This window comes from Mobula birostris, chromosome 26 (assembly GCF_030028105.1).
Source record: "Mobula birostris isolate sMobBir1 chromosome 26, sMobBir1.hap1, whole genome shotgun sequence".
Taxonomy (NCBI): domain Eukaryota; kingdom Metazoa; phylum Chordata; class Chondrichthyes; order Myliobatiformes; family Myliobatidae; genus Mobula; species Mobula birostris.
The window spans coordinates 8,066,422-8,090,209 of NC_092395.1; the positions used below are offsets into that span (position 1 = coordinate 8,066,422).

General features: G+C 43.9%; 1 protein-coding gene across 2 annotated transcripts in view; it reads left to right on the forward strand.

Moving 5' to 3' along the window:
- LOC140188033 (uncharacterized) overlaps window positions 1-23,788 on the forward strand; it is a 46,598-nt gene that overhangs the window by 11,438 nt on the left and 11,372 nt on the right. For both annotated transcript variants that reach the window (XM_072243934.1, XM_072243933.1), the window contains exons 2-4: window positions 13,047-13,144; window positions 15,823-15,869; window positions 20,708-20,855. In XM_072243934.1, the coding sequence (XP_072100035.1) occupies window positions 13,054-13,144; window positions 15,823-15,869; window positions 20,708-20,855 (286 nt within the window). In that variant the 5' untranslated portion in view covers window positions 13,047-13,053. The remainder of the gene's footprint in view (window positions 1-13,046; window positions 13,145-15,822; window positions 15,870-20,707; window positions 20,856-23,788) is intronic.

The following is a 23,788-nucleotide window of genomic DNA, read 5'->3' on the forward strand; positions in this document are numbered from 1 at the left end:
AGTTTAGGGGAGATGTCAGAGGTAGGTTTTTTTCCACAAGTAAGTGCCTGGAGCACACTGACAGGGTTGCTTGTAGAGGTTGATACAATAAGGATATTTAAGATACTCTGAGATAGGCACATGGATGAAAGAAAAATGGTGGGCTATAGGCTGTGTATAGCGAAGTAGGGTTGCCACGTCACCAGGCACGCAACGTCAGTGAGACAAAAGAGCTGATTGTGGACTTCAGGAAGGGTAAGACGAAGGAACACATACCAATCCTCATAGAGGGATCAGAAGTGGAGAGAGTGAGCAGCTTCAAGTTCCTCGGTGTCAAGATCTCTGAGGATCTAACCTGGTCCCAACACATCAATGCAGCTATAAAGAAGGCAAGACAGTGGCTATACTTTATTAGGAGTTTGAAGAGATTTGGCATGTCAACAAATACACTCAAAAACTTCTTTAGATGTACTGTGGAGAGCATTCTGACAGGCTGCATCACTGTCTGGTATGGAGGGGCTACTGCACAGGACCAAAAGAAGCTGCAGAAGGTTGTAAATCCAGTCAGCTCCATCTTGGGTACTAGTCAACAAAGTACTCAAGACATCTTCAGGGAACAGTGTCTCAGAAAGGCAGTGTCCATTATTAAGGACCTCCAGCACCCAGGGCATGCCCTTTTCTCACTGTTACCATCAGGTAGGAGGTACAGAAGCCTGAAGGCACACACTCAGCAATTCAGGAACAGCTTCTTCCCCTCTGCCATCCGATTCCTAAATGGATATTGAACCCTTGAACACCACCTCACTTTTTTAATATATATTATTTGTTTTTTGCAAGATTTTTAATCTATTCAGTATACATACACTGTAATTGATTTATTTATTTATTTTCCTTCTATATTTTGTATTGCATTGAACTGCTGCTGTTAACAAATTTCACGATACATGCCGGTGATAATAAACCTGATTCTGATTCTGAAGGAGGAAAGGATCAGATGGATTTCCAAAACCTTGATTCACATCCTGACTGTAATAGGGTGATTGGAGCTGAACGCAATGCTCCAGCTTGCTACATCTTTTACTGCAACTGCAATTTGATCTCTGATGATGCAATTGATCTCTCATTGTTATCCTTTCAAGCTGTCAGAAAGTCACTGCAATGCCTTCTACTTACTTTTATTTTGGACAATTTGGTTTGTTTCTCTCTCTCTGCACTTCAGGTGTTTGTCAGTCTATATGGGTTCTTTTGGATTTCTTGTTTTGCGGCTGTCTGTAAGGAAACAAACGTCAAGGTTGTAAGATGTATATATACTTCAATAATAATTTACTTTAAGCTTTGAACTTTGAAAACTTTGTGGGAGTGCAGTGGGTTGGAAAGGTGACAAGTGTGTGAACTGAATCTGCTGCTGCAGATTTTTGGTTCCTTTGCTAAAGTCAGCAACCAGTGAAAGAACACATGGGTGTAATTGGCAGGCGTGGGCTCATTGGGCGAGAGGAGCCTGTTACTCTGATGTATCTGCAAAATGAAATAAGATTAAAATAGCCCCAACCTCTTCACTTCTCAAATGCATTAAAACAATGGATCATTTCCAGTAAACCCTTTCAGAGCTACCAATACGATCAATCGAGTTATCCAGCATGTTCTCCCTCAGATTTTACCTTCTATTTATTCTTGGAAATTAAAGAGATAAGCGTCATTCGCTTTATTAGCCATGTGAACATCTAAACATAGAGCGAGATGTGTCATTTGCGTTAATGACCAACACAGTCCGTGGATGTGCTGTTGCAGTCTCGCTTCCTACGCCAACATAGCATGCCCACAACGTACTATCCGTACGCCTTTGGAATGTGGGAGGAAACCAGAGCACACAGGGGAAACCCACACGGTCACAGCGAGAACGTTCAAGCTCCTTACAAATGGCAACGGGAATTGAACCCCAGTCGCTGGCACTGTAAAGTGTTACGCTAACCGCTTCACGACCACACCACTCTCTTATTGACAATTACTTGGTGTAAAAATGAATCTCACATATCACATCAGGAAACTTGCTGCTGATTATCACTAGAAACTGCTGATGCTTCCCTTTCAGACACACATCTGATTCCTGCACTGATTACCTAGCACTCAACATCTACTGAAAAGCATTCACTGTTGGAAAATACTTTTAATAGCGGTGGCTGCCAGGGCTGGTGGCGGACATTTAAGAGACTCTTAGATAGGCACATGGATGATAGAAAAATGAAGGGTTATGTGGGAAGGAATGGTTAGATTGATCTTGGAGTAGGTTAAAACGTTAGCTCAACATTGTGGGCCAGAGGACCTGTACCACTAAACCTTGACGGCACTTACTCCAGGGCTCACACTGCACGTTCTTCTTCAAACAGGTTGACCAAAACTACAGAGGATGTCTAATGAGGCTCTAACCCACCTTTGTGTAATTATAGCAAGACTTTCCTTTCTTTTTCCAATCCACGCCCTGTGCAATGTGGACAAGTCATTGCTTTCCAAATTACTTACTGTATTTGCATATTTACTTACTTCATAACTTGTTTGACAAGATCCCTCAGAATATCAGTAACCAGCATTCAATAGCTTCTCACAATTTAAGCTTGATCGGTTTCCATTACATGTTCATACTCACCTCACCTGTTTCTATGTCATTGCTATGTCTTCACATCTCTCCAACTCACACTTCTCTGCGTAGGTCAGGAATTCCCATCCTGGGGCCTACAGACCCCTTGGTTAATGGCAAGGCTTCATGGCATGAAAGGGGCTGGGAACCTCTGATACAGGCCACCTCGGGTGAAGAGTGAGTTCTAGGTTACAAACATCTCTGTCGATTTTATCCAATAGTGAGAGAGAGAAAAAAATATCAATCAATATGGGAACAAAAACACCTCAGTATTGTGATGAATATTATCCAAAGCATATAGATTTAGTCAATTGGTAAATTGGTTTATTACTGTCACATCGAGTTACAGTGAAAAACAGTACTTCCTGTATCTAATAAAATGGACACTGAGTGTACGTTCAAGGTTTTCTGCTGCTGTAGCCCATCTACTTCAAGTTTCAACATGTTGTGCATTTAGAGATGTTCTTCTGCATGCCACTGTTGTAACATATGGTTATTTGAGTTACTGTCATCTTCCCTATCATCTTGAGTTAGTTTGGCCATTCTCCTAGAAACTCTCTCATTAACAAGGCACATTCACCCACAGAACTGCCTCTCTCTTTCTTCCCCATTCTGATGTTTGGTCTGAACAACAAATGAACCTCTTGACAATGTCTGCATGCTTTTATACATTGAATTGCTGCCACATGATTGGCTGATTAGATATTTGCATTAATGAGCAGGTGTGCAGGTGTATCCAATAATGAGGCCACTCTGAGAGAGAGAGAGAGAGAAAGAGAGGGAGAGCTTGATTGATTATAGGTTAAAGGTGAAAGGTGAAATATTTAAGGGGAAACTGAAGGGAGCTTCTGCACTCAGAGGGTGGTGAGAGTGTGGAACGAGATCAGCAGACGTGCTGGATGTGGGTTCAAGTTCAACTTTTAAGAAGTTTGGGTGGGAGGGGTATGGAGGCCTACGTAAGTTGATGGGACCAGGCAGAAATATAGCTCGGCATGAACTAAATGGGCCGAAGAGCCTGTTGGTGTGCTATGTTGGGCATGCTATGTTGGCGCCAGAAGCTTGACGATATTTGCGGGCTGCACCCCCAGCACAGTCCTTACTGACTTGATCCACTGTATGGTTTGATGTGCATGCGACAAATAAAACTAATCTTAAATCATGTAACGATCCACTGAGACCCCCTTATCTACTCTGCCTATGATATTCCCAAAAACAGCACCACATTTGTAAATGTGATATCGAGGCAACATTTCGACCCAAAAACTGACAGTTCCTTTGCATTCCCAGATGCCACCCGACTTACTGAGTTCCTCCAGCTGATTGAGTGTTGCATCACATTTGTTAAAGTCCATTTTCCTTCATAAAACCACATTGAAATTAGCCAAACACATTAAAGTATAATTCGTGCCCTTAATGATGGATTCCAACAATGTACTGGAAAATACGACAATAAAGGCCACTAGTCACTCACTTTTTTCTTATCCAGCAGCCTCATAGTTCAGAATCAGGTTTATTATCATTGCCATGGGGAAGATTGGGGACCACTTGGTTGAACTCCTTCACTCCATCTGCAAAAAAAAAACAGGATTTCCCAGTGACCAACCATTTGAAGTCAAATCCACATTTCCATTCTGACCTGTTGGGCCATAGCCTCCTCTACTGCCACGATGAAGCCACTCTCAGGTTGGAGGAACAACCATTCATATTCCATTTAGGTAGCCTCCAAATGAATGGCATGAACATCAATTTTTCTAACTTCTGTTAATATATACACCTGCCCCTTCCCGCCTCTTCAATTCCTCACTCTGGCCTCTTCTCTTCTCCTTCCCTGGTGCCTCTCTTACCCTTTCTTCCACGGTCCACTCTCAGATTCCTTCCTGGGGGAGGAAAAGACGGCGGCGCGATGCAGCGCGCGCGGCCGCTCCGAATGATATTGTATCTGTGAACTAGGATGCTGTGCATAATCCTGATTTGATGGAGACAGCCATAAGAAGCACGGAGGAACATCTGGAGAAACTTCTGAAATGCCTGTTTCGCTGCCGCTGCTACTGTGCGATCGAGAATCTCCGGAGGGGAAGACCCTAAATCCTCAGCTTTGCCTATTGCCTGATGCCAGGGCCGGGGTCGAAGCGCTCGGCAGAGATGGTGCTCGGTGCTCAGTGTTGGAGGCTCGAAGTTTTTGGACGGACTCGGAGTTGGACTGTGGTCGGGTGCTTCCAGGATGCTGCATCGACAAGTTTGCGGTGCTGGAAGCTCATGACAGGGAGTTTCTCCCTTCTACTGTCTGCGTGAGATGATGGGACTTTCAAGAGACTTTGAGACTTTTTACCATGCCCATGGTCTGCTCTTCTATCAAATTACGGTATTGCTCGCACTGTTGTAACCATATGTTATAATTATGTGGTTTTTGTCAGTTTTTTTTAGTCTTGGTTTGTCTTGTGTTTCTGTGATAGCATTCTGGAGGAGCAAATTGTATCATTTCTTAATGCATGCATTACTAAATGACAATAAAAGAGGACTGTGTGTCTTCATAATCTAATAATCTAATCTAATCTCTAGCTCTCTCTCAACCTATCATCTCCCAGCTTCTTACTTCATCCCCCTCCCCCACCCATCACCTGCCAAATCGTCCCCCATCTGAAACATCAACTGTTTATTCATTCCCACAGAGGCTGCCTGAGCAGCTGCGTTCCTCCAGCATTTTGTGTGTGTCGCATTGGGTTCCCAGCATCTGCAGACTCTCTTGTGTCGTAAAGTTTTCTGGCAGCAGTACAGTGCACAACCTAAAAACCGCTGGAAATTACAGCAAATAAATAAACAAAATTGAGCAAAAGGGGAATAGTGAGGTAGTCTTCTTGGACCCGTGGACAGTTGGGAAATTGCCATTTTTAATCAGCTGAGACTAGATTCTGGGAGCTCACCAAAGAAGCCGTTATCTCTGCGGCCGCACCTTTTAAAACCATGCGTTGCAAACTGTTAGATTAGGCAGCACAGCGGCGTCGCGGTTAGTGTAACACTATTACAGCGCCAGCGACCCAGGTTCTATTCCCACCGCTGCCCATAAGGAGCCTGTACATTCTCTCCATGAATGTGTGGGTCTCCTCCAGGTGCTCTAGTGTCTCCTACAGTCCATAGATTTGTAGGTTAATTGGTTACAAGAGTGTAACTGGAGGGGTTTGGGCTTGTTGGGCCGGAAGGACCTGTTACCTTGCTGTATCTCCAAATAAAATAAATTTTTAAATTGTCTAATTTTAGTCCCCCTGTTTGTCAGTAATTCCCCTTTAATGATGGTATTTACTTTATGCTCCCCGTCATCATTAGTCCCTTCATTCTGAACAGGCTAACTCCCTATTAACATCAATGGATCTGGGGTTGAGAGGGTGAACAGCTTTAAGTTCCTCGGCATCCACATTACCGAGAACCTCTCGTGGTCCGTACACACCAGCTGTGTGGTGAAAAAGGCACAACAGCGTCTCTTTCACCTCGGGCGGTTGAAGAAGTTTGGTATGGGCCCCCAAATCCTGAGAACTTTCTACAGGGGCACTATTGAGAGCATCCTGACTGGCTGCATCACTGCCGGGTATGGGAACTGTACTTCCCTTAATCACAGGGCACTGCTGAGAGTGGTGCAGACAGCCCAGCGCATCTGTGGATGTGAACTTCCCATGATTCAGGATATTTACAAAGACAGGTGTGTAAAAAGGGCCCAAAGGATCATTGGGGACCTGAGTCACCCCAACCACAAACTGTTCCAGCTGCTACCATCCGGGAAACGGTACCGCAGCATAAAAACCAGGACCAACAGGCTCCGGGACAGCTTCTTCCACCAGGCCATCAGACTGATTAATTCATGCTGATACAATTGTATTTCTATGTTACATTGACTGTCCTGTTGTACATACTATTTATTATAAATTGCCATAAATTGCACATTGCACATTCGAACGGAGACGTAACATAAATGTTTTTACTCCTCACGTATATGAAGGCTTAAGAAATAAAGTCAATTCCATTCATTCAAAGTCACGTTTATTTTTGAGTTTATTGTCACTTACACAAGTACACGTGTGCATAAGTGTAAGAAAAACTTGATGGAATAAACATTGATTTCTCCTTCTGGTAACTTCTTTCCCTCCCCATTCCCTCTTCTTCTATTAACCGCTCTGGGTTTTTACCTCTTCTCCTCAGCTGCATATCTGTTCCCTGTAATCCCCCTGCTTCTTCCCTTTCTCCACTGGTCCACTCTCCTCTCCCATCAGATTCCTTCCTCTCCAGCCCTTCATCTTTCCCACCCACCTGACTTTGCCTTCATTGATTGATTGAGACACAGCATGGAATAAACCTTTCCAGCCCTTCGAGCCACGCCGCCCAGCAACCCCCTGATTTAATCCTAGCCTAATCATGGGACAGTTTACAATAATCAATCAACCTACCAAATGGCACATCTTTGGAATGTGGGAGGAAACCGGAGCACCCGGAGGAAACCCATGCAGTGATAGTGAGAACATAAATAAATAAGGGTATCCGTTAGTCTTGCGAGACCATGGATCTGCGCCTGGAAAGTCTTCACTCTCCAGGGTGCAGGCCTGGGCAAGGTTGTATGGAAGACCAGCAGTTGCCCATGCTGCAAGTCTCCCCTCTCCACCACATCAATGTTGTCCAAGGGAAGGGCATTAGGACCCATACAGCTTGGCACCAGTGTCGTCGCAGAGCAATGCGTGATTAAGTGCTTGCTCAAGGACACAACACGTTCCTTCGGCTGGGGCTCAAACTCACAACCTTCAGATCGCTAGTCCAATGCCTGAACCACTTGGCCACGTACAAACCCCTTACAGGCAGTGGCAGGAACTGAACCCTGGTCACCTGTACAGTAAAGCATTGTGTTAACCACTACACCACCATGCCACCGTTCTAGCTATCCTCCTTCCCCTCCCGTCACCTTTATATCCCAGTGTCTTCTGCCTTCCTTTCCAGTCTTGATGGAGTGTCTCATCCCGGAATGTCGACTGTTTATTCCTCCCCATGGATGTTGCCTGACCTGCAGAGTTCCTCCAGTGTTTTGTGTGTGTTTCTCTGGATTTCCAGCATCTGCCAAATCTCTTGTGTTTATAAATTATACATAATTTTTCCAAGAAAGATCACAATTAGAACAAAAATCTGGTCCATTTAGTGCAAAGTGACCAAGTGGTCCTAGTGTTGCAAAACTGTAGTGATTAGGGTTGTGCTGGCTGCTTCAAGATCTGAATGGTTAAAGGGATATAGCAGCTCTTGAACCTGCTTGTGTGGGACTTCAGGGATTTAAAGCTGAGAAAAGATGGCATGGCCTGGTTGGAGAGTGTCTTTAATGACAGATGTTGTCTTCTTGAGAAATGTGGATACTGTCGATGATTGGGGGAGATGAGAGTCCACAACTCACTGCAGTTTATTACTCTCCTGTGCACTTGATTTGCAGTACCAGACCATGATGGTATTATGAGCAGTTCTGGGCCCCTTATCTTAGAAGGGATGTGCTAACACTGGAGAGGGTTCAAAGGAGGTTCACAAAAATAATTCCAGGATTGAACGGCTTGAGTGTTCGATGGCTCTGGACCTGTATTCCTTAACCAATTTCCCCCGGGAGGGATCAATAAAGTATGACTGTGACTATGAGTATTCACTGGAATTCAGAAGAATAAGGGAGATCTCATTGAAACCTATTGGATCTAGAAAGGTTTCGACAGAGTCGATGTGGAGCGGATGTTCTCTATGGTGGGGCAGCCTAAGACCAGAAGGCACAGTCTCAGAGTAAAAAGCATCCTTTTAAAACAGCGATGAGGAGGAATTTCTTCAGCAGAGAGTAGTGAATTGGTGGAATTCATTGCCACAGGCGGCTGTGGAAGCCAAGTCTTCACGTATAATTAAGGCAAAGATTGATAGATTTTTGAATGGTCAGAGCATGAAGGTATATGGGGGAAGGCAGGAGATTGGGGCTGAGAGGGAAAATGGATCAGCCATGATGAAATGGCGGAGCACATGAACCAGTTCTGCTCCTGTATCTTATGGTCTTATGGTCTTGTGATGCAGCCAGTCAGGATATTCTATATTCTGATAATGCTCTTCACTTTGTGCTACCTCGAAGTACTTATTTTTTGAATAATCTACAGGAATGGCATATGAAACAAAATTTTTTACCGTATCTCAATACATGCGAACATCAGCCATTACTGTCTGGTTTGGTACAGCGTCCTCTCACAATGTACAAAAGAGTGACAGCAAACAATGAGGACATCAGGAAAGGTCATAGACCGCAGTCTAGCATTGCTACAGGGCTTATATTGTCCAGGACAAAGAAACAGGCAGTAAAAGTCACTGTGGACACTACCCGATCTGCAAACTGTCATTTCCAAAAGCTCCCTTCTGAAAAGCTCTATAGAGTTATTAAAACAAAACTACAAGCCATCTTTAAAGTTTCTTACCCCAGCCAATTAATCTGATCAACCATTCTAGCTAACCAAGACTGCCCCCTCTATCCATTGCCCTTGTCACCACACTGCACTGTAAACACTTTAAACCGCTGTTTATAATGCAGTTTACTTTGTAACTACATACTGCTAATTATGTATTTATCCACATTTTATTCCATATCTAAACTTTAACCTCTAAGTTTAATTCTCTGCTGTCTGAAATTGTTTATGTTATTTTTTTGTTGCATGTCGTGCCAACACACCACAGCAGATTCCTAATACATGTAAATGTACAGGGTGAATTAAGCTGATCCTTCATCTTTGATGTGACAATAATAAATCGGTTACCAATCACTTCAGAATCAGAATCAGGTTTATTGTCACTGGTATACTGTACATCATTAAATTTGTCGTTTTGTAGCAGCAGTATATTGCAATTCATAAAATAAAATAATCTATAAATTACAAATAAGAAGTATATATATTTTAAAAATTATTTAAATTAATAGTACAAAAAGAGTGGGGAAAAAATAGTGAGGTTCAGTGCAAAAATAGGTTCAGTGTCCATTCAGAAATCTGATGGCGGAGGGGTGGAAGCTGTTCCTGGATCATTGAGTGTGTGTCTTCAGGCTCCTGGATGGTAGCAATGGGAAAGGGGCATGTTCTGGGCGATGAGGACTCTTTATGACAGATGCCACCTTTCTGAGGCATCACCTTTTGAGGATATGCTCGATGCTGGGGAGGCTCGTGCCAGCCCATGATGAGCTGGCCCAGCCCGCACCTTTCTGATCTGTGCAGTCGTCCCACCACACCGTGCAACCTGCAAAATAGAATTTCAAGCCATAAAAGGTAAGCAGTCCTCACTTTTTTGCAAAACTTCCTTAGGTTAAAATAAACTTAGTTAGATATCAGGAGCTGCATCTTTATCCCTGTACCTAGAAGTTAGATGAATTGTAATAATAATAATTTAGCTTACTGAGTCACCTTGGCAGATCTGATGTAGGACTCTTCCTCTGTGGCTTTATCCCAAATTCTCAACGATTCCCATGGAAGAGAACCCATTATTTGAAATTTAGGACATACATGCTTTGGGATATTGGGAATTAAAGAGATTTCATTTAAAAGCTACATTTAGCATTAGTATGGTGATCGCATTTATCATTTCGATATATAACCTCCTGCCATATTAAGTATGTAATATCTGGATGGTTGTCACAGCCAGGGGGTGGTAATGTGGACAAGTTCCCACTACCTATTAAATCCTCCGAATGGTGTGTGTCTCAATTATATGACAACCAAGTCCAGCTTCTGGACTTCACGTGTGGCTTAGCTACTAAGCCCGGCAGAACCATTTCTACTACTAGAAGAAGAGGCAAAGGTTACTGGCGCCTTAACACCAGTCACTCTGGGCAAATGGGGCTCTTCAGCCGTGGTTGGCAGCTCATCTGGGAGAAGGAAAACTCTGATCTCAAACCCTCAGTGCCTTATATTTACACACATTCATGGGGAAAGCTTCAAGAATAAATCCCAAGGGAAAAATCTAGAACTGGAGTCTCTAAGACAGTCCTCCATTGAGTTTAATGCTGATGAAGACTCCTGCGACTCTGCTGGTACCGAAACGTATTGGCCTCTGCCGTTCCTTTTGGTTCATCACATGCGTGGAGAGGGGATCTTGCTACATGGGCAACAGCTTGCTCTCCATATTGTACTGCCCTGGCTTATACATCTAGACAGCTAGGACACCATATCTATGGTCAACTCTGACCAACACCGACAGAGACTCTGACCCTCACCAATATCTGGATTTCACTACGTAAGGTGCCATATAGTGAATATATTTTCTTGACATACACTCAGTGACCACTTTATTAGGTACAGCCGCACACCTGCTAATTAATGCAAATATCGAATCAGTCAGTCATGCAACTCAATGCATGAAACCATGCAGACATGATCAAGAGGTTCTGTTGCTGTTCAGACCAAACATCAGAATGGGGCAAAATGTAATCTAAATGACCCACTACCATCAGAAAGGAGGTACAGGAGCATCAAGACTGGGACTGGCAGACTAGGTAACAGCTTCTTCCCCTCAAGCTGTGAGACTAATTAATACCCTGCCACTACTGAGGTCTCGTCACTAGGACAGCGAGCTGCTTACTGTTTACCTGTGCTGTCCACTTTGAATTATATTTTATTAACTTATTTACAGTGAGATATTGGTTTATGTGCTGTGTATGGTATATGCTTTGTGGGTGCACTGTGATCTGGAGGAACTTTGTTTTGTTTGGTTGTATATACATGATGATAAACTTGAACTTCAATCAATGGTAAAATATTATAGTTAGTTCTGTTGAAAAAAAAATGTCTGGAAAAAAGTGCACTTAGGCCAAAGATAATTACTAATAATTACTGAACACTACAGTTTGTTGGAAGACCAGGCTGTGCAGAGTATGTCTCTTTATGACAGCTATGTTCCTCCTAAGGTGTGTGCACACACATCTGTTGCCACTATTCTGAACGTTAAATGATTCTGTTGAAAACAAACAGAATGTTCCTGTCATGGTCCAGTCCATCGATCCTTATTCCAGGTTTTCCGGTTTTCCCTTGTTCTGTTGGGGTGCCTCAATTGAGGCACCTGGTTCTCATTTTGGGCTGGCTACATAAATAGCTCCTGGGTTCAGCTTCATTTGCTGGACTGTTCCCCTCCCCTCCCTTTCCTTCTGAAGCCTTGCCTGAAATGCTGTCAGGTTCAACTGCCAGAGCAAGACCGGGGCCTCGTTGTGTCAAGATAAGGAACAGTCTGTCATTGTTGGGAACTGTGTCTTCGCCTCTGCTGGGTAGGTCCGGCCGTTTGCCGCTACCCTGAGTGGAGAACTGTCTCTTCGTGTTCAGTGTACTGTGTATAGAAAGAGCCCCGGCCCTTGGTCTTGCTCCCAAGGAGAGGTCCCGGCTCTGTGTTCCATGTTTCCCGTCTTCCAAGCCTCCGTGTTTCCCGTCTCCCAAGTCCAAGTCAAGGCTTCATGTTCTTGTCCTGTCCATGTGCCTCACCCAGCCCTGTGCTGGAGTTCTCTCGTCCTGTCCTGTAGCCAAGTCTTGTGCTGGCCTAAACCCAGATTCTGGTTCCGAGTCCCAACCAAGACCCAGGTTCCGGGTCCTTGTCCAGGCTCTAATTCCGGAGTCCTGTTTCCCTAATTCAGGCTCTTTGTTCCCACTTCCTTGTCTGGGCTCCATGTTTCTTGTCCATGTCCTAGCCCAGGCCCTGCATCCTAGCCTCGTCCAGAGCCTGTGTCAATGTCCAGCATCCTTTCTTCCCCACTTCCCTTGCTTTCTTGACACACTGAGTCCTGTTCCTAGTACTTCAGTGTCTGTGTCTTGTATTTGGGTCCGCTCCTGTTGAACGCCCCCTTATGACACTTCCTCTGTCATTCGCACTCCTTCTCGATTTGCATTTTGTTATAAAACTCCAGAAAATAATCCTCACCACTTCAAACCATGTTAAATGTGAAGCACCACGTGATCTGGCTGTTCAAAGGATTCAAGATTTCAAAGGTACATTTATTGTCAGAGAAATATATACAATATACATCCTGAAATTCTTTTTCTTCACAACCATCCACGAAAACAGAGGAGTGTCCCAAAGAATGAACAACAGTTAAATGTTAGAACCCCAAAGCCCCTCACCAGCTCACCCCTCCCGTGTGTAAGCAGCAGCAAGCAATGACCCCCCCTTCCCCCATCAGCAAAAAAAAACATCAGCACCCCCATCAAGCACTCAAGCATGCAGTAAACATCAATAAAGACAGACTTGCAGTACCCCAAAGACTACTCATTCACCCGGTAATTCGACATACCACAGGCTCTCTCTCGCCCTATTAAGGGAAAAAGAGGTGTCTCTGTTTCACAGTGAGAAGGGAGACATAAGAAACAACTCGCTGATTTACGAATTTAAGTTAGGAAGGAAACTAAGAAATCTCTTGTCTTTTCTTTTGAAGATCTGACATGGAACAAGACATCTCTAAGTCAGTTGAGGAAGATCTTGCAGAAGCCATACAAGAAATAACGTCACAAGAAGAAGCGCTGCTAAATTCAGGTGTACTAAAGTCAAAACACTATACAGGCACATGTTACAGCCTGTTTTTCTGACCCAGAAGTATTTTAGGAATGTTAAATGTTTGTTTGTAGCATTGACGGGAAGAGAATGTACTGACCTAGCTTTAGCTGATGGTAGCACTATATTCAATCTCAGAGCACTGAGATACAGCACAGAACAGACCCTTCCAGCCTTTCGAGCCTTGCCACACAGCAATCCCTGATTTAATCTGAGCCTAATCACCGGACAATTTACATTGACCAATTAACCTACCGACCAGTACATCTTCGGACCATAGGAGGTAATGGGAGCAACCGGAGGAAACCCATGCAGTCATGGGGAGAATATATAAACTCCTTAAGGCAGCAGTGGGAACTGAACCTGGATCACCTGTACTGCAAATTATTGTGCTAACCACTGCACTACCACTATGTTACTATGCCGCCTATTTAGACTATAGACCACAAGACATAAGAGCGAATTTAGGCCACTCAACCATCGAGTCTGCTCCATCATTTGTCATGGCTGAATGATTTTCCCTCGCAATGTCATCCTCCTGTCTCCTTCCTGTTAACCTTTGACACACAGACGAAGCAAGAACCTATCAACCTCTTCTTTAAAGGTACCCAATGACCTGGCCTCCACAGTGGCAATGCATTCCACAGATTCACCACCCTCTGGCTAAAGAAATTCCTCCTCATCTCTGTTTTAAATGGACAGCTTTCTGTACCGAGTCGGTGCCCTCCAGTCTGAGACTTCCCCCTCAATAGGAACCACCTTCTCCACATCCACTCTACTCAGGCCTTTCAATATTCAGCAGGCTTCAATGATCGGGGGTGGGAGTGGGGGGGGGGGTTGCTAAGCAGGTGCTACACCTTGCCCAAGGGTAACCTGCAGGCTAGCACAGGGAAGGAGCATCTTACACCTCCTTTGGTAGAGACGTATCTCCACCCTGCCTCCCAATAGTAGTGATACATAGTGTAATTAACAATGAACATGGAACAGGCCATTCAGCCCACAATGTTGTGCTAAACTAATGATGCCTAATTAAACTAATCGCTTCTGCCTGCACATGGTCCATACTCTCCGTCCCCTGCCTTTTCATCTGCCCACCTAGCATCCTCTTAATGCACTTTGGTTAAAGTTTATCTATGCGTTTTCTAGTCTAATAATTGGTATTGAGAAATATGACAACACCATGACAACGGGAAGTATTGATTTTGTTATTAATTGGGATTGGGATTGGTCATGGTAGGACAGCACAATAACATAGTGGTTAGCACAACACTTCACAGTACCAGTGACCAGAGTTCAATTCCCACTGCTGTCTGTAAGGAGTTTGTACGTTCTCCCGGTGACCACGTAGGTTTCCTCCGGGCGCTCCAGTTTCCTCCCACAGTCCAAATTCTTGCCGGTTGATCACTGTAAAATGTCCCTTGATTAGGCCAGGGTTAAATCAAGCAATTGTTGGCGTGGCTTGAAGGGCCAGAGAGCCTATTCCCCGCTGTATCTCAATAAATAAATTACTGTCACGTGTACTGAGCAGTGAAAAGCTTGTCATACAGATCAGATCATTACACAGTGCACTGGGGTAGAACAAGGTAAAACAATAACAATGCAGATTAAAGTGTAACAGCTACCAAAAGAAAGTGCAGAGCAGATAAGCAATAAAGTCCAAGATCACAACGAGGTAGATTGTGAGGCTAAGAATTCATCTTATTGAACAAGAGGTCCATTCACGAGTCTGATAACCGTGGGATAGAAACTGTCCTTGATCCTGGTGGTAAAAGCTTGAGGGTTATAGAGGGTTTGTAGATGGAAGAACTTTGATACACAGTAGATCTTTTTTCAGATTCTGCCCATTGAATTATCTCTTCTTTCCTTTTTTCCACAATGTTAGAACATAAAAGAGTAGAGCACAGGACAGGCCCTTCAGTCCACAATGTTAGTACTAACTATTATGACAGTTAAACTAACCCCATGACCTCTATCCCTCCATTCTCTGCCTGCTCATGTGCATATCTAAATGCCTCTTAAGCATTGCTAATATACCTGCCAGTTAGCATTTCACTATCTTCTTCTCACATTAGTGTCCGCCCCATCTCCCTTTTCCACACCCAGACCCATTGTTATCATTGTACAAAGCCAACACGCGCAGAAAGCTGCAGAAAGATAGAAGCTCAGCCAGCGCCATCATGGACACCAGCCTCCCAAGCAACAAGTACATCTTCAATATGCCATGCATCAAAAAGGTACTATCGATTACTAGGATGCCCATTACCCAGGACGTGCCCTCTTCTCATTGTTACATCAATGAGGAGGTATGGAAGTCTAATGACACACTCAAGGTTTCAGGGGCAGCTTCTTCCCCTGCATCATTAGATTTCTGAACGGACAATGAACACATGTACACTACCTCAAGTTGTTTTCTGTTTTTTTGCTTTCTTTTTGAATGACTTAATTAATTTATATGTACTTCTTATTGTAACTTATAGATTTCAATTACGTATTGCAATCTATCATTGCCACTGAACAACATATTTCATAATATACTGGGTGCCAATGATACTAATTCTGATTCTGACGAGTGAAGTGATTCGAATGAAGTGTAGTTTCACGTAGGAAGGTCTCAGTACAGAATTTCCTGAGGGACTTAACAGCTCATTCTTTCATTACAGATGATACTAGTTTGAAGACAAGTAAAAAGATCAGTGAAAAATTAGATGTAAGTGACCTTTCATGGATCTTAGAATGTTGCTTGGTGCACTGAAATAACACCGGTAGGCATTTGGGTGTAATGGTTATAGGGAACGCCATCATGGGCACAAGCCTCCCCAACTTCGAGGTCATCTACAAAGGGTGATGCTTCCAAAAAGTGGCATCCATCATTAAGGACCCCCCAACAGCCAGAACATGCCCTCTTCTCATTGCTACCATCAAGGAGGAGGTACAGGAGCCTGAAGGCACACACGTAATGTTTTAAGAACAGATTCTTTCCCCCCACCATCAGATTTTCTTGCTCTCTTTTTGCACCACTTATATAAATTAATTAGTTAATTGGCCAAGTGGCTAAGGTATTCGACTAGTGATCTGAAGGTCGTGAGTTCGAGCCCCAGCCAAGGTAACGTGTTGTGTCCTTGAGCAAGGCACTTAACCACACATTGCTCTGCGATGACACTGGTGCCAAGCTGTATGGGTCCTAATGCCCTTCCCTTGGACAACATTGGTGTCCTGGAGAGGGGAGACTTGCAGCATGAGCAACTGCTGGTCTTCCATAAAACCTTGCCCAGGCCTGCACCCTGGAGAGTGAAGACTTCCCAGGCGCAGGTCCATGGTCTCGCAAGACTAATGGATGCCTTTATTTATTATATATATTTAAACCCGATTCTGACTTTGATTCTGATGTACGTAATGATAAGCGGAAATCACCTCTATGATTCACCCATACCCCTATTACGAAATATTTCCTTGGTCTCTCTCAGTGCCCTTCCCTAACTTTCCAAAGCCTCTGCCGATCCTCTATCACTGACCCTCTCTATTCACTCCTGGCCCTAACACCAATCTGCACAACCCACGGTCACGTTGCGGTTAGTGCGATACTATTATAACTTGGGGCATTGAAGCTCGGAGTTCAATTCCGGCGTCCTCTATAAGAAGGTTTGTACATTCTTTCTGTGACCGGCTCAGTTTCCTCCAGGTGCTCCAGTTTCCTCCCACAGACCAAAGACGTACCATTTGGAAGGTTATTTAGTGATTGTAAATTGTCCTATGATTAGGCTAAGACTAAATAGGTGGGTTTCTGGGCTCGTTGGACCGGAAGGGCTTGTTCCATGCTGTGTCTCTAAACAAAATATATAGAACCTCCTCTCAACCCCTGCCCCCAACACCAATCTCAGCAACAACACAGAACACACTGGAAAAAACATCCCCGGTCGGCGACTCACATGCTGTGGACTTTGAGTTGCCTGAAGCCAGTTGTGAAGGTGCCCCTTGTGTTATTATGTGTGTACGTGATAAAGAACTGCAGTTCCCAATGGGCAATGCAGGCAGTTCACCCCGGAACCAGAAGTGACGTTGGTGAGCTGGACGCACATGCTCAGGTCGAGCTGAAGCCGTGAGCAAGTCACACGAGATCGTGTGGAGCTAGAGCCATTGCTAGAGTGTCCTGTAAATAAATATGTGTTCTCGTTTTTATTTACACTGTTTGCCTTTATCAAGAACAGACCTAACACCTCTTGGTGTCCCAGTGTCAATGCATCTATGGAAATGAATAAGCAGTTAGCATTTCAGACCCAGCCCAAAATGTCAATTATGTATTCTTCTCCATAGTTGCTGCCTGACCTGCTGAGTTCCTCCAGCACTTTGTGTGTGTTGCTCTATATGCTGCTACCTTTACAGAGGCTTCACCACCACAGACATGGTGTGGAGTCTGGGGATCTGACCTGTGCAGATGTGGGCAGAAAACTGTATATCCAACAAAATTGGTGTAAACCTGTTGCCAGAGAAATCCTAGGTCTGGCTCATGTGAAGAGTCCTGTCCAATTTTGCATCTTGTGAGATCCCACTCAGTACAATCTGCCCTGGGCAAAACTGGAACTGAACTCACAAGTATGTATGAAAGTACCGGCACAATGCAATTCAACTGCCGTGTCCTTGTGATATTGTGTGTTCGCAAGTCCATTGTCATTGAGACTCACAAAATTGCAGATGCCAGAATCTGGAGCAATCAACAATCCACTTGAGGAACACAATGGATCGAGCAACATAGGTAGGAGCAGAATTAAGCCATTCGGCCCATCAGTCTGATCTACTATTCCATCAAGGCTGATTTATTATCCCTCTCAATCCCAAATGTAGAAACAGGAAGATTAGCTTACCCGCCATCAGGAACATATATAGAAAAAGATGTCAGAAAAGTCCCAGTAACATCATAAAGGATTCTTTCCACCCTGCTTATGGACTGTTTGTCCCACTCCCATCAGGAAGGAGGCTACGTAGCATCCACACCAGGTCCACCAGACTCAAAAGCAGTTGCTTTCACCATGCTTTGAGGCTGATCAACACCTCCACCCACTAACCCACCCATTCACACCCCAACCACCACTGCTGGGTCATTTCCTGTCAGTCACCTTATGTACAGACACTCCTGTTCCTAGCATCACTTTATAGGCATACAATCAATCTACACATATAAGCTATCATATGTATTAATATTTATTGTGTTTCTTTTATTATTGTGTTCTTCATCTTATTGTGTTTTTTCTTGTGCTGCTTTATTGAACAATTATTTTGTTCTCCTTTACACTTGTGTACTGGAAATAACATTAAACAATCTTATAAATTCAGAATGTAAAACCAGATCATATGGTTCCACTTCTCTATAACAAATTTAATACATCAGAGGCAACCCTGCCCACCTGTTTTAGAATATAAAACAGTACAGGCCCTTCATTCCACAATATGCCAACCTTTTAACCTACTTCACGATTAATCTAACCCTTTCCTCCCACATAGCCCTCTATTTCTCCATCATCTGTGCGCCAATCTAAGAGCCTTTTAAATGTCTCTAATGTATCTGCCTCCACTACCACCCCAGCAGTGCATTCCAGGCACTTACCATTGTCTGTGTAAAAAAAAAACCTACCACTGACATCTTCCCTAAAGTTTCATGCACTAATACTAAACTGTTAATAAACAGTGCCACCCTGGGGAAAAGGCACTGGCTGTCTATGTCTCTCATAATTTTATAGGACTCTATCAAGTCACCTCTCATTCTCGTTGTTCTGCTCTCCTGTGTGTGAAGTAGGAAGTACACAATTCAGTTTTAAGCCAAACTCCACTCAGCTGAACATGAGACTCCAAGCTCCAGCAGCTTCATCGGACAGTGTTTACGTATACAACTGAATCTGAGAGAGAAACAGAAAAGTACCATAAGTACTTCACATAGCAACTTATGATGGTTAAGTCACACATTCATAAGGTATTAGGAATATATGAAGCTAGACTTACATGTAATATCATACATGACATGAGTGAAGAAAGTTTTAAAGTATACAAGAAGACTAATATCATATATGCATCCTTTTAATTACTGAGGATAGTCAAACACCATACTGATATTCAAGAATAAACATTTACATAATCATCTTTGGGATTATCATTTCATAGATTCATAAAGCAAAACAGCACAGAAACAGGCCCTTCAGCCCATCTTTTCCATGCTAGCTAGTCTCACATGGCCATGCCTTACCCAAAGCCCTCGACACTGGTCCTCTCTGCATACTTCACTAGATTGCTTTTCCACGTTGACAATATGCCTGCACAACCAACCACTCTCTGGCCCTATGGCTCTACAATGTAATGAAATGATTATACTAATGATAGAATTATTGCTCACAGTAAGAATTCTTAACCCACATTTATTTTGCCTCTTTAAAAAAATTAAAACCTTCTCCTTTATGAAGGATGAGTTGAAAACTAATTCAAGTGGTCCTGAGACTTCTGAATTTTTGGCACGGAACAAGCCCTTCTGTCCCTTCAAGACACGCCTCCCAGCAGCCCACTGATTTAACCCTAGCCTTGTCACCGGACACAGCACAATTTCCTGTGCATGTCCTGATGAAGGGTCTCGGCCCAACACATTGTCTGTTTATTTTGCTCCGTAGGTGCTGCCTGAGTTCCTCCAGTGTATTGCGTGCGTGTTTCCTCTGCACGCACGCTTTCAGAGATCTCTTAGGTGTTGTAGTTGTACATGGCTCTACCACTTCCCCTGGTAGGTCACTCCACATATCCAACTGGCGGTGTGAAAACCTTGCCCCCTCAGAACCCTTCTAAACTTTCTAAATTGTCTTTTTAAATCAAGATCAATAACCGTAGCCCGGCATTCTGGGATCACTCTTCTGCTCCCTTTCATCAGCTCACCATCCTTTCCAGTGTAACAGCAACACACTACTTTTATTTGTAATAACTTTTAGTAATTCCTGTGTCTTATGGTTATGGTTCACACCGAGACAGCAGGTGGTGTGTTTGCTAATTGCCAGCTGCCGGTGGAAGGCCCCTCAACTCGAGTGATTCCTCTCTCTCTCTCTCTATCTCTCTCTTTTTTTTGATGGAGAGTGAGATCCTGGCGGTCTTTGAAATGGGGGGCCTGGAGAAGTGACGTGAAAGATCATACCATCGGAACAGTGAGTTGCTGGTCTCCGCTCCCTCCCTGGGGGCCTGTCCGAGATACTGAAGAGCTGGTTTGTGGGCTGCAGTTTTGAAGGACCCTGGATCAAGGACTCTTTGCTTGCATGGTTGGGTGGAGGGTTTGGAGCTTCTGCAGGCGTGGGTGGAGGGCAGGGGGTCGATCTTTTACTGCTGCTTGTATGAGGGAAGGGGGAGCATCAGGGCTTTGATGTTTCTATCATTCATTCTATGGGGTTTCTTATTTTGTGGGTGTCTGTGAAGAGTACGAATTTCAGGTTGTATACTGTATACATTCTCTGATATTAAATGAGCCTTTGAAACCTTTGATAAGAAGTTCAGTTGGGGTGGTGTGATTCACTTTTGTGCCTTTTTCAGGACACAGAGAAGGAGAAAGATGAACTACAAATTGAGGAGATAAAGGCAGAAATACCTAAACACTCGAGGGGTAGACAAAAGACATGGCAGAAGCCGAGTCCTGAAGCAACAAAGGAGGAAATACCCAGCAGCAAGAAGACTGAGGAAGGTAATGTTAGGAAGGACTCACAGTTAAAGATAGAAGTGAAAAAATGTCGAATAAAAATTGTTACATGTTACAGTAAATTATAAATTGAAATTGCTTGAAACGTGCTGAATTTATATCAATTTTAACAACTAATATGAGGAGGATCCAATCGGAGACTGGGACAGTGTCGTAGTGGTTAGCACATGCTTTACTGCGCCAACAATCACCAATCGGGATTCAATACCCGCCGCTGCCTGTAAGGAGTTTTAATGTTTTCCCCACGACAATATGGATTTCCTCCCACATTCCAAGGTGTACATGTAACTCTCGGTTCGGCTAGTGGCTCAGTCTAGGGGAGGACAGCCCTTGGCCCGGCCAAACTTAAGAAATCTTGTTTGGGTGGACGCTGCGTGATCTGTCCCCTGTTACAAATCAGTGCCCTGAAATAACAAACAGTACACAATACGTGATTAAACGATTGAGCTCCATAGTTCTTAATTTGACTATATGGCTAGTAAAGAAACAAAAAGAAAGAGAAGGGCCCATTCTCATGCAACAGTCTAATGCTCAACGTTGGAGCTCAGGGTTCAGTCTGCTGGTTCCCCGTCGACCTCCTCCGAGTTTAGCCACCCCTCAGACCTTCACTCCTAGTCCGCTCCATCCAGCAGTCTACCAACTCTCCCCGTTCACGTCTTTTCTCCTCATCTCTCCCTGGCAAAAGACCGCAAAATCCCTGTTCCCAGACCCACAAGAAAGAACAACATCCCTCTCATTGGATAGCCCACATTCCTAAGCCCCGTTATCTCTAGCCATAACCCAAACATTGCTGCTACAGAGAAACCATTACATTAGCAGTGAAACCTTACAGCACGTTACATACAGTTTAGTGAGATGTGGGCAATCTATGTTGGCGCCAAAAGCGTGGCGACATTTGCCGGCTGTCCCCAACATATCCTCAGAATGTGTATGTCATTGACACAAAATGATGCAGTTCACTGTATTTTTTGATGTACATGTGACAAGTAAAGCTAATCTTTATTTTTTTTAAAAAGTAGATCCATATGATTGTTAAACCCATGGGCCTGCTAATCTGTCACAAGTTACCAAGTTTAGGATTTAGTCACCAATTAGACAACTATATTAAAAATTATCCTTGTCAGCTGAGTACAAGTGCCAAAACTTTCAAATGGCACAAACAAATGCAACCGGAACTGAGTGAGCTGGGATTGATGGGCAGGGGTGTACTGGTTTAATGAGTGGATTCCCAGAAAACAGATTATTGCCAGGTATCATTACAACTCTGGCATATCTTGTCACCAAGTTCCCAACCCCCCCCCCCAACTCAATTCCATTTCAGGATCCTCACACATGGGAATGGCAGCACACAGTTCCATCCTCTAAGTGCCAAGAAGACAATGTCAGGTATGAGAGGGAAGGAACATAGTTTAAAAACAAAAGTGGTTGGTTTCTTAAATGGAATTCACTGGGAAATCTCCTCACTGGTGCTTGGGTATTGTGATGCACATGGCAGTGGGGTGTGCTCCTCCAAAGTTGGAGAGGCTGGACTTGATAGAGAAAGAATAAAGAAATGTTATCTCTCAGCAGGCAAGGAACTGAGGTGAATTGGAATTGGTTTACTAGTGTCACATGTAGCAAGGTACAGTGAAAAAATAATCTTGCATATTGTTCATACAGATCAAATCATTACACAGTGCATTGAGGTCATGGTCATAATTATGATCTATGACTTTGATTGTTCTTGGCAAGTTTGTCCACAAAAGTGGCTTCTGGGCAGTGTCTATACAGATAAGTGACCCCAGCCATTATCAATACTCTTCAGAGATTGTCTGCATGAACACGAGAACCTGTGACATACACCGGTTGCTCATATGACCATCCAGCACCTGCTCCCAAGGTTTCACATGACTCTGATCAGGGAGGTTAAGCAGGTGCCACACCTTGCCCTAGGCTAATGTAGGTAAGGTGTGCCTTACACCTCCTTTGGTAGAGATGTATCTCCACCCCACCACCCAATACTGAGGTAGAACAACGTAAATCAATGACAGAGTGCAGAATAAAGTGTAACAGCTGCAGGGAAATTGTCATGTAGATAGATGATAAGGTGCAAGGTCATAAAGAGGTAGATTATGAGGTCAAGAGTCCATCTTATCTTACTAGGGAACTACTCAATAGTGCTATAACAGCAGGCTAGAAGCTGTCCTTGTGCCTGGTGGTACATGCTCTCAAGCTTTTGTATCTTCTGCCCAATGGGAGGGGCGAGAAAGGCAAATGTCTAGGGTGGATGGGACCTTTGATAATGCCGACTGCTTTACTGAGGGATTGAGAAGTATGGACGGAGACCATGGAGGGGAGGCTCGTTTCTGTGATGTGCTGAGCTGCGTCCAAAATTTTTTGAAGTTCCTAGAGGTCACAGGCAGAGAGTCACTCGAAAATGGTGATTATACATCCATCTAGAGCAGGGGTTCCCAATCTGGGGGTCTGTGGACCCCTTGCTTGATGGTTTTGGTCCATGGCATAAAAAAAGTTTGGTGCCCCTGATCTAGAGGTTATTATGCATCCAGACAGAATGTTTTAATAAAATTTGGTGAGGATCCATGGGGAAATTTTTCTTTAGCTTCCTGAGAAAGCAGAGGTGCTGAGTGCTCCGGGTAAGCTTGTCCCCAGAGGACACAAAGCCATGAGAGGCATAGGCAGGTTGAATACACTTAGCCTATTTTTCCCCAGAGTTGGGGAATCAGGAACTAGATGGCATTGGTGTATTTCACCCTCAAGCAGCAGAACAAGAACACCCACCTTTCTCAGAAACTTAGCTGTGCGTAAATTACCTACCACACTTCCTGCAGTGCAACATCGAACAGCCGGCAATAGTTTCTCGTTGGCTTGTCTGCCCTGTTGTGTGCAGCCTTTTGTTGACTCTATGGCGTTTCTTTATA